The sequence below is a fragment of the Octopus bimaculoides genome, chromosome 11 (genome assembly GCF_046866305.1).
Source record: "Octopus bimaculoides isolate indiv1 chromosome 11, ASM4686630v1, whole genome shotgun sequence".
NCBI lineage: Eukaryota > Metazoa > Mollusca > Cephalopoda > Octopoda > Octopodidae > Octopus > Octopus bimaculoides.
Window position 1 is genome coordinate 40,426,895 of NC_142938.1, and position 12,437 is coordinate 40,439,331.

Consider the following 12,437-nt stretch of genomic DNA (forward strand, 5'->3'; position numbering starts at 1 on the left):
TGTATTGAAGCAAGCATGGCTGTGTGATTTCAAAAGTTTGCTTCTCAATTGTGTGGTTTTGAGTTCAGTCCCACTACATGGCACCTTGGACAAATGTCTTTCACTATAGCCCTGATCCAGCCAAAGTCTTGTGAATGAACCTGGTAGACAGAAACTGAAAAAAAAAAAAAACCTGTTGTGTGTGTATCCTTGTCTTGGCACTGTGTGATAGTTATAAACATGTGCCACCAGCAAACAAATAGAGTCATTCATTTCCAATCTTTCATGAACAACCTGTCCAGCCCATAGGGAAAATTTTAACATGCTTAGTCAGGGTTGGTGATAGGAAGGGCATTTGTCCATAAAAAATCTACACCAATAAATTTTGCCTGTCCTATGTAAGCATGAAAAAGAGAACATTAAAACAGTGATGATGATGATGATAACATAATGTTTTCAGAATTTATCTTCTGTTGAAGAAGGAAAAAAAACAACTTTGTTTGATCCCACTATTCAGTACCCTGGGCAAATGTGTTCTACAGTGTCAGGTTGACCCATGTTTTGTGAATGAAATTAGTTAGATGAAAACTATGTGAAATTTCATTGTATTTACTGTATCTATGGTTCTGGAGACCCAGCCTGAAAATTACACTAAGGGTCAAAATGCCTGTGGAATACCCAGCTACTTACATTATAACACAAAAAGCAGCTAGTTCCAATCATTGACCAAACAGGCCACTTGTCGTAGAAACAAAGCAAGATCTTAGCCTTGATTTGATCCCTCAACTCCTGATGGAGTTGAAAGAGCATCATTGTGACATACAACGTGGTTTTGGTTGAGCCCATATACCTTTGGATTTGACTAACCACAGCACTTTTCATCCAGAGAGACAAAAAAGTAATAAACAAAGAGAGAAAAAGAAGAATTGACTCTCATACTGGACTCATACTTTATTGACCACTAAAAGGATGAAATGCAAAGTTGACCTCAGTAGGATTTGAACTGAGAGCACAGAGAACCAAAATGAATATCATAAGGCATTCTAGTCAGTGTTCTGACAACTCACCAATGAAAGATCCATCATCAGTTGAAGAGGACACCATCAGCTTAACATGAAAGAAAATAAGGTTGTGTACTCTCATTGAGCAACTGGAGTTCTACTGAAGACTTCATCTTTATGTCATGTGCTTGTGTTCAATTCAAGATAGGAAACACTGGAAAGTGGTATTTTGTTGCATTCTCTAAGAAGATTCAAACTAATAACTCCAAATTAACAGAACACTTACTACATAATGTTTCCCACTTTCTAAAGTTCAACAATAAATTATATCCCACACTATTTTACCTATTCACAGCCAACTGAACTGACCTAGTCAAAGCTGGTGAAAGTTAACCCTTTATCATTCAGATTAACCTGTCAAAATGTAAGGCTTATTTATTTATATTGTTTTTCAGTTAACGCTTTAGCATTTAAACTAGACATATTAGACTAAAATTTTATCTGTGTTTTATGTTCAAACTGGCCAGGTCCTGCTTTTCACACTTACCCTACAATGTCAGTGTAAAATAAACAATAATATCATTGAGATCTCAAATGCATGCTTAATTCAAAAAATGTGAATAAATAAGCATTACATTTGGCAGAGAAATCTGAATGCTGAAGTGTTAATCATGCATCATCTAATAGTTTTGAGATTTTAATAATGTGATAGTTTATTTTTACAATGACATTGTAGGATAAGTGTAAGAGGACAAATCTGGTTAGTTTTCACATAACAGATAGAATATTTCAGCCCCATATGGCCAGTTTAAACACTAAAGGGTTAAGGTATACTTTTCATGAATATGTTCTGTGTCAAAAGCAAGATACAAACCATCAACAATTTGGCTGTGGGCCAGCAACCTAAAGCAAATTGTCACCTTTATATTTTACTTGAAACATCAAAAAGTAATAATGATAATAATAAAAGTTTCTAATTTAGGTGCCAGGACAACGTTTGAAGGGAGGAGATCAATCAATATCATTGATCCCTGCACTTGACTCATACTTATTTTATTGACCCCAGAGAGATGCAAGGAAAAATTGTTCTCCACAGGATTTGAACTTGGACAAATGTGGCAAGGCATTTTTTCCAGAGCTCTAACAATAATCACCAGCCTGCTGTTTTACATGAAATTAAAATAATAATAATACAGCATATGACTGATACATATCAATCCTGGATACACAAAATATTATAAAACATTATATATATTTATATATTTAAAGAGAGAGCGGGGGAAGGAGTAGGAGAAGAAGGAGAGGCAGACGGTCAGACAGACAAACAGAGAGAATAAAATATATGTATATAGAAAAAAAATTCACACAAAAAAATACATACCAAAATTCTCCATCATCATTGAAGACTAGTCCTAATTTTTCCCTCTCATCACTAGGAATACTGTTCCATTCAACAGACCTAAAGAATTTGAAAATAAACACATTGTAATCTGGAAGTCAAAACAAATTATCAAAGGAAAGATGATATAACAATAAATATACGAATGAAAGTAATGATATGTTAAACTAAAAAGCAAAAAAATTAATTAAAGAAAATTAAAATAAGAAAATGTCAAATTTGAATTACCTTTCATTCCACGGTCCATTCCAGGCAATATGTTCACCCCAAGGGTTTCGAATCCTTATCAGAGTGACTGAGCGATTTCCTTGATCCGAGGGCAGTAAAAGCTGCAATGGAAAGCAGCGAATATGCATATGCATAACTATTTACAAGAAAGAGACTATATGGTTACATGTATATGCACATATGCAGTAACAAAAAAATATACATCACATATGTACAAACTTCTCTACTAGTGAAGGCACATGGCCTAGAGGTAGGGGCTATTGCACTTGCACTCACAAGATTGTGGTTTTGATTCTCAGACCAGGAGGTGTGTTGAGTTCTTAAGTAAAATGTTTCATTTCATGTTGCTCCTGTTCACTCAGTTGTAAATAGGTAAACTTACAACAGACTGGCATTCCATTCAGGGGTAATATTTATTTCCTTCAATTTAATATAAAGCATGACTGTTTAAGAAGTTTGTTGCAAGGAAGTGCAATGTAATCAATGGTGTATGACGACATCTGATAGTCTGGTCGATACAGTGATATATAACAGGAGGGTTGTGAGGCTTCTTTAGTCCTATCCATCATTGGTCACTATGAGTAAATGCATCCAGTACACTCTGTATTGTGGTTAACAACAGAAGAGCATCCAGCAGTTGAATCTAAGCTTAATGACATATATGAGCACCAGTCAATAACAAAAAATGACTCAGACTATTTAACCCATGATAGCATCATCATCGTTTAACGTCCGCTTTCCATGCTAGCATGGGTTGGACGATTTGACTGAGGACTGGTAAAACCAGATGGCTACACCAGGCTCCAATCTGATTTGGCAGAGTTTCTACAGCTAGATGCCCTTCCTAACACCAACCACTCCGAGAGTGTAGTGGGTGCTTTTACGTGTCACCCGCACGAAGGCCAGTCAGGCGGTACTGGCAATGGCCATGCTCAAAATAGTGCAATTTATGTGCCACCCGCACAAGAGCCAGTCCAGGGGCACTGGCAACGATCTTGCTCGAAAATCCCACGAAGGCCAGCCAGGCGGCACTGGCAACGGTCACGCTCAAAATGGTGCATTTCATGTGTCATCTGCACAAGAGCCAGTCCAGGGGCACTGGCAACGATCTCGCTCGAAAAATTTCATGTGTCATGATAACATGGAAAACAGATATCAAACTATGATGATGTTGATGCTAGTGCCATGTAAAAAGCTCCCAGTACACTCTGTAAAGTAGTTGGCATTAGGAAGGATATCCAGCTATAGAAGCATTGCTAAAACAGACAACAAAACCTGAGTAGCTCGGCCTTGCCAGCTCCTGTCAGATTGTCCAACCCATGCCAGCATGGAAAACAGATGTATGATGATGATGATGTGTGTGTATGTCCATTCACATAGAAAACTACTAAATAAAATATTAAGTTTCTGAAATTTATCTAAAAAAAAAAAAAAAAAAAAAAAAAAAAATTTAAATATTACCTGCCTCAAATCAGTGATGTTATAAATATGACCTGACAACAAACCATTTGGAAGTTCAAGCTGTTTCTCATCCAGTGACAATGACTGAAAGATCAAAATGAAAAGGGAATAGATAAATTTAAAATGGTGTGAATTTAAGCACAATTGCTCACACGCACACACACTCCCACTTTAGGTGGCAAATTGCCGGTCATTAGAGTATTAGACAAAATATTTTGTAGTATTTGTTCCAACTCTCTATACTTGGATTCGAAATCTACCAAAGTCAACTCAGAGTTTTATCTTTCCGGGTATTGATGGAAAAGTACCAGTCTAAGGCAATGAATTGAAGGAGCTGTAAAAACATCTCACTGAATGCCTTATAGTATTTGTTCTGACTGTGCATTCTGAATTCAAATGCTGCCCTGGAATACTTGGATGGTAGACTTAAATTGTCACCTAGCTGATATCTTGAGAGGTATTAGCAGAGTGCAAGCAGTCAGGCCAGGTTTTGGCTTGAGGATATCTCCCTCCCTCCCACCAGCCTTTGATGTACTGTAATTGGTCAGAGGTACCGCCTTCCTCCTGACTAAAAAACAAGAAATTTTTAAAAACGCGAGAATAATATCACAATGGTTGTAAATTTACACAAGATTTCAAATCTAACCATTGATGTATATTAACAATGTAAATTACTGCTGTTGCCCCTAAACAAGGTCAGTTACTGAAGCCTGCTCGCCTTGATAACATATCTGAACAGTCAAGATATGATTCAGCTGATATCATTTACTTTCAAACTGACTCACACTGCAATCTAGAGTCTAACATACTAACTTGCATCTGTTGTGGAGTGTTAATTTCCTAAGAAATAAAGACTACAAACCTTTTAGTCCACATTTCAAAGAATGGTTGAGAGTATAACAGATGCACAGAAACTCATTCAATGGCTCAGACTCAGTTATAAACAAAAAAAAATCTTGCTTTCATGCTAAGGAGATCTTATAATACTAAATCATATTCATTGCTTTAATCAGTTGGCTCTGAAGACCAGATCCACTTCAATTTGCCTTGTTAAAGTTATCTCCCTTGTTTGCTGTCCTTCGATTTAAGCAATCGTAGAAGGAATTTTTGTCAACTATTTGTTTGGATAATCTCAGTTGATTTAAGTTTCTTTTAACCATGTTTTACATGTATGAGCCCCTCTCCACATTAACTATATACATACATACATATATATATATATATATATATATATATATATATATATATATATATATATATACCGGAGTAAGCACATAAAATGTGCAACAAGGTGGAAAAAAGAGTACTCAAATACCAGAGGTAGAGTAATATGCTTTATTTAAAAGCAGCAGAAACATAACAAAAGACTGTTAATCTGAGTTTCACATTCCCGTTCATCGGACAGTTTTGTTAGAAAATAACAAAACTGTCCGATGAACGGGAACGTGAAACTCCGAGTAACAGTCTTTTGTTATATTTCTTCTGCTTTTAAATAAAGTATATATATATATATATATATATATATATATATATATTTATTAAAGATAAATAAAAATGAAAATGCCACTTTTAAAAAAAATTTTTATCTTTGATATCTACTTACTCATGTGGTACATTTACAAATCTTTTCAAATATATATATATATATATATATATATATATATATAAAAGGATAAAGATCCCTTTTGGTCATGAATAACCATGGGATTGCACCTAGAAAGTTATCCTCTGAGACAAGTCCGGGCAAGGTTGTTTTTATCGAAGACCAGCAGTCGCCAATGCACACCAGCCTTCCCCCTCCACACCACTGATGTTATCCAAGGGAAAGGTAAAGGCTGATACAGCTTGGCACCAGTGATGTTGCAACTCATTTCTACAGATGAGTGAACTGGAGCAACATGAAATAAAGTGTCTTGCTCAAGAACACAACACACGAAAAATTCCATTTGTAAATAACTAAATTCTTCAGCAATATTTCTCTTCTTCACAAGGCATCGAGCTGGCAGAATCATTAGCATGCTGGGTGAAAAAGCTTAGCGGCATTTCATCAGCCTTTATGTTATGAGTCCAAATTCCAAGTGTGGAGGCGCAATGGCCCAGTGGTTAGGGCAGCGGACTCGTGGTCATAGGATCGCGGTTTCGATTCCCACACCGGGCGTTGTGAGTGTTTATTGAGCAAAAACACCAAAAGTTCCACGAAGCTCCGGCAGGGGATGGTGGCGAACCTTGCTGTACTCTTTCACCACAACTTTCTCTCACTCTTACTTCCTGTTTCTGTTGTGCCTGTTATTCAAAGGGTCAGCCTTGTCACACTGTGTCAGGCTGAATATCCCCGAGAACTACGTTAAGGGTACATGTGTCTGTGGAGTGCTCAGCCACTTGCACGTTAACTTCACGAGCAGGCTGTTCCACTGATCGGAACCCTCAACGTTGTAAGCGACGGAGTGCCAAATTCCAAGTAAGTTGATTTTGCCTTTCATCCTTACCAACTCCAGCCAAACCGTCCAACCCAAGCCAGCATGGAAAACATATTAAATGATGATGATGATGATGATGGCAATGATGATGATCCCTTCTTGGGAAATATAATTTTGTCATATGTACTTACGTTTATGCCACAAGCCACAATCGAATATCTATCGAGAGCTTTAAAGAGAATATTAATGATGTTTTCTGGAACATTTGCATTGGCTCCATGAAGCTTGTAGCTTTCTATCAGTCCACCAGTTAAATCAGCAAGGACATCTTCAAAAACATTCACTTTGAGAGCTTCATAGGATCCGTACATTCTTTAGTGAAATCAAATTTTCAAAAAATAGCGGAAAGAAACAAAATAGGGGAAAAAAGAAAAGAAAAAAAAACTAAATAATAAATTTACAAAAAGGAAGGTAATAAAACAAAAGATAAGGAAAATAAATTATATTTTCTTCGATAATTGCTAAAAACTGAAGAACCAAGTGGTGGTTTCGGTTAACGAGAATCATTAAAACAATCAACATATTAGAAACATTTTTTGGATATTTTGGGTTACAGCCCTTCACAGTGAAGAAATTGCTTTCCTTTTTTATTTTGGCACAGGCTTTTGTTTGCAGGGTTTAGAGATGGAAAGGGATATGCCAATGAAGTTTGCAAGGTTCCTGAAACTGTTGGTACAAAAGAACAAGAAGCTATGACTAATCAGGTACAGCCTATGCCACAAGCTTCCACCCACACAATTTCAGCCACAAGTTTTTTTTAGTTAACTCAAGGTCATAGGAGAAAACAGTTGCCCTAGGGAACAAACAATAAGGTCAAATATAGAACAAGATTGTGAAGACAACTTCTTAACTCCACAGCAATGCAGGTACCCACAGTGACAAATTTGGTGAGGAGGAATTATGGTCAACTGAATCTTCCCCTGATTATTGGCGATATTTGTTTTATAAATTGTGGAGCTAACTTCTTAGTTTAAAACCCAGAGGGAAGAAAAATCCAAGTTAAACACAGCAGGGTATGAACTTAGATTATAGGATTTTTAGTTTTATTGATAACATGATAACTTCTCTAATGACAGAGCCATGATAAAATACACTCAGTACACTCTGTAAAGTGAATGGTGACAGGAAGAGTATCAAGCTGTAGAAACCAGGTTGAAAGTCATCATTGTCATCATCGTAATCATTTAATGTCTGTCTTCCATGCTGGCATGGGTTGGATAGTTTGACAGGAGCCAGCCAGGCTACTGTGTCTGTTTTGGGCATGGTTTTTACAACTGGATGCCCTTAATAACACCAATCACTTTGTAGTGTGAATTGAGTGCTTTTTACATGACACCAGCACAGGCAAGGTCAGTTTTGGCATGGTTTTTACAGCTGGATGCCCTTCCAAATACCAACCCCTTCGCAATGTGGACTGGATGCTCTTTACGTGGCACTAGCACAGCAAGGTCACCAAGTAACTTGCAAGACAAGGAATTTTGAGAGGGGAGGGTACATTAGAAGTGATGAAAGGTTAGAGTGTGACAAAGAGAAAGAGAGGCAGAAACAGGTGTCTTGCTATAGAGGAGGTACATGGTTACCTGGCAGAGAGAGAGAGGGAGAGGAAGAGAAAGGGATGTATAAGTAAGACTCAGTCCTGACCTGTCTAGAAGGGCAGTAACTGTGAACAAGGACTTGGATCATGACAACTTGGTCAACCCATACCATCAGAGAAAGTGAAAGTAAAATGATGATGGTTGATAAGGTACATAACCATTTCTGTAACTCCAACTGTTAGAAATAGCAGCTAAATCTCAGGCAAATCGTACTCCTACTTTAGAAATGGAGAATGTAGTATTAAATATACTACAATAAAAAGGATGGGATTGTCATGGCAGGCACAACAATCATTAGTCTGCTCAATCAGGATTGATTTGGGTTTTAATCAAAACTAAATAACAGAAAATGAATGTAAACCTTAACAGGGAGTTAAAAATAAGGATCAAAAAAGAAAAAGAAAATGAAGGGAATGGAGACATAAAAAGGGGCCTATGCTTGTTGAATATTAACAAGGAGAAAGGGAGGAGGAAAGAGAAAAGGAGAGAGAGGGAGAGTAAAGAAAATCCTACAGGCAGAAGGTAGACAGAGGAGGAGTGAGAAGAAAAAGAGACAAAGAAATATAAGAAATAAAAAGGAAATTTGAAGAGTAAAAGAATAAAAACAGAAAAGCAACAAACAGGAAAGGGAATCAAATGAACAAAAATGAATCACTCTTTCTCTCTCTCTCACACACACACACGCATCATTTTGACAAGAAAGAAGCTAACAGCTCTTCTAAAGATTCAGCTTATGTAGCCTTCATCAGACAGTCCAATGTAAAAATGAAATAAATATCTTTACTGAAAGATATTGAGTGATCCTTCAATTTAATGTTTGTTTTTATATATAGGTTTACATAAAATCAAATGCTAAGATATATATAAATATATAGGCGCAGGAGTGACTGTGTGGTAAGTAGCTTGCTTACCAACCACATGGTCTCATGTTCAGTACCACTGCAATGCACCTTGGGCAAGTGTTTTCTACTATAGCCTCGGGCCAACCAAAGCATTGTGAGTGTATTTGGTAGACAGAAACTGGAAGAAGCCTGTTGTATATGTATATATATGTGTGTGTATGTGTTTGTCCCCTCAACATCACTTGACAACCGATGCTGGTGTGTTTATGTCCCTGTAACTTAGCGGTTCAACAAAAAGAGACCGATAGAATAAGTACTAGGCTTACAAAGAATAAGCTCTGGGGTCGATTTGCTCGACTAAAGGCGGTACTCCAGCATGGCTGCAGTTAAATGACTGAAACATGTAAATGAATATATATATATACACACAAGGTGAGTTGGAAGAATTGTTAGCATGCTGGACAAAGTGTTTAGTGGCGTTTTGTCTATCTTTATATCCTGAGCTCAAATTCCAATGAGGTTAACTTTGACCTTCATCCTTTCAAGGTCAATGTAATCGACTAGCCCCCTTCACCAAAATTTCAGGCCTCGCACCTATATTAAAAAGGAATATATGTGTATCATTTAATATATGTAATTACAAAAGAGCTTCTAATAGTTTCATGCTTTTAGGATATATTAAGTCAACAGATTTATATAATGTACCATGTATCTCCAAGTGTTCTGGTTTTTAAATACATCTAACATGAACTGAGCCTGAAAGATTGCTTGGAGATACAATACACAGGGGTGGACCCAAGGTGGGGCCTGAGGGGTATGTTCCCCCTCTCAAGAAAAGAAGTGCACCTTCTAAATAATGATATTACGCCCTTTTCCCCTGGAATTGTATTCCCTTTTGACCTTGTGCCCTCCCTTTGAAAAATTCCTGGGACCACGCCTGATGCATGTTATATAATCTGCCAATTTAATGTATCTTAAAAGCATGAAACTACTAGTAGCTTTTTGCAATTGTGTGGATTAAATGATATTTATCTCTCACTGGACTGTAAAATAAATGAATTTACCACAACCAACTCATTGAATTATTATGTATCTGCTTATTGAATTGTAACTGGTTCAGTATTCTACAAACACACACCTTTGACCCTTTAGCATTCAAACTGGCCATATCTGGCCCAAATATTCCACCTATTTTATGTTCAAACCAACCAGATCAAGCCTCTCACACCTACCCTACAATGTCATTGTGAAAATAAACAATCACATCATGGAAATCTCAACACTACAAGATAATGCAGGATTAATTCAAAACAATGTGAATAAATAAGCTTTACATTTGGGAGAATAATCTGACTGCTAAAGGGTTAATGTAATCCCCAAATAGAATCACATTGCATAGCATGTGACAAGGTTAAGCCTTTCAGAATTACAGGTAAAATCCATCTGACTGGCTTCTACCCACTCAACTTCAGACAGGTTTATATAACACGTTATGTATCTCCAAGTGTTCTGGTTTTTAAATACATCTAACATGAACTGAGCCTGAAAGATTGCACAGGGGCAGACCCAAGGTGGGGCCTGAGGGGTATGTGCATACACATTTGTCCAAGGTGATGGATTGGCAGAATAGCACAGCATTGGGTATGATACCTAGTGGTATCTACTTTGGAACTTAGAGTTTAACTCTTTAGTATTCAGATTATTTTGTCAAATGTAATGATTATTTATTGTGGTCTAGTGGTTAGGATTCCTGGCTTTCACCCAGGTGGCCCGGGTTCAATTCCCAGCATGGGAACATAAATTTTTCGCATTCAGAAGGGCATCCAGCCATAGAAATCATGCCACAACAGACAATTGGAGCCTGGTCAGCTCCTATCAAACCATTCAATCTATGCCAGCATGGAAAACAGATGTTAAACAATGATGATGATGATAATGATGAAGATTGTTTTGAATTAATCATGTATTATCTCATAGCTTCAAAATTTTGATGATGTGACTGTTTATCTTTAGAATGACATTGTAGGGTAGATGTGAGAGGCCAAATTTAACCATTTTGAACACAAAATAGGTTGACTGTTTGGGCCAGATATGGCTGGTTTAAATGCTAAAGGATTAAATCCCACCTTCTATCATCAGAGAAAAAAAATCTAGTAAAAATGGTGACAAACTTGAGAAGTCCTTAAACGAGTGTCCATGTAAGTCAGCTAATCACTGTTCACATCAACTGATCAGTTGGTAGGAGAGGTCAGAAAGAGGCTTCAAATCCTGTATACTCAAAGAAGGAGTAGTAAACTGTGCTGTAAACTAATAAGTGTTGTGTTAGTTCTCAGTCTCAAGTTCAAATCCTTCTCTGTACAAAAGCTTATCCAGGATAATAGTTCTCAAAACCAGTTAATATGAAAAGATCTAAGATAAACTCCATCATGGGAGATAAGTACAAGTGTCGGAGAAAAATCTTGTCCAAAGTTCAATCTATAGCCCTGTTGAAACGTTTCCATTGGTTAACTGGAGCATCAATGAAAGCTCCATCTTTGTTAATGTGAGCTAATTTGGCAAATGTGAGTTGATTCTTTTCCAAGTTAATGGTTAATAAATGAAGGCCAAATATGGAAGCTGGCATGACTTGGTGGTTAAGAGGTTTGCTTTACAACCACATTATTTTAGGTTCAATCCCACAGATTGGTATACTAGGTAAGTAATGTATTCTACTATAACCTTAGATTGATCAATGCCTTCTTAGTGAAATTTAGTACAAGGAAACTATGTAGAAGCCCATTGTGTGTGCTTATGTATTTGCATATATCTCTTTTGTCAATGTATATCTGTGAAAGACAGACACTTCAGTGAGAAAATAAATGAGTAATCAAATGAAAATACTGTGGTATTTATTCTGGCTAAGTTGTTCAGACATTCCCTTGTTCCACTTACCATAAGAAATGTCATGAAGTTGCATCTTGGAGATTTGTATCCTATTGCTTACAAAATGCATGATATTGTAGTAACGCCGTGCGCATGCGTAGTCTCACGCATGTGTGGAATTCAACAAGCAAGCTTTCCCGTTTAATTCTGTCTCTTTCTTGCTGGCCAGTGATTGAGCATGGACGTGTTTAGCTGTCTCTCACCATCTTTCGGACTTACGGTCGACAGCTCGCTTACATCTACATACCAAACGTCCCAAACACAATGCTCACACACACAGAAGCTGTAACAACAAACAAGAGCTAAAGATGTATATATTTACCACCTGAATAAATGTTGTTTAAGTTGGTAGTCTGGAGTTCAGCATTCCGTTTAATTTCTAATTTTATATAGGAAAGTCAGGTATACATCTAATGATGTATAACCCACTTTCCTATACTGGTGACCCCGACGTGATTCGAACACGCAGCCCGCTGAGCTGCAATAACCCACTTTCCTATAAAGTGGTGACCCCGATGAAGAAACAAACGCAG

At 37.1% G+C, this 12,437-nt stretch overlaps 1 protein-coding gene across 1 annotated transcript in view; it reads right to left on the reverse strand.

The window, feature by feature from the left end:
• Positions 1-12,437, reverse strand: part of LOC106880239 (calpain-9) — a 56,753-nt gene that overhangs the window by 28,211 nt on the left and 16,105 nt on the right. The window contains exons 4-7 of the mRNA XM_014930105.3: positions 6,677-6,857; positions 4,069-4,152; positions 2,608-2,708; positions 2,362-2,439 (exon numbers count right to left, since the gene is read on the reverse strand). Of these exons, the coding sequence (XP_014785591.2) occupies positions 2,362-2,439; positions 2,608-2,708; positions 4,069-4,152; positions 6,677-6,857 (444 nt within the window). The remainder of the gene's footprint in view (positions 1-2,361; positions 2,440-2,607; positions 2,709-4,068; positions 4,153-6,676; positions 6,858-12,437) is intronic.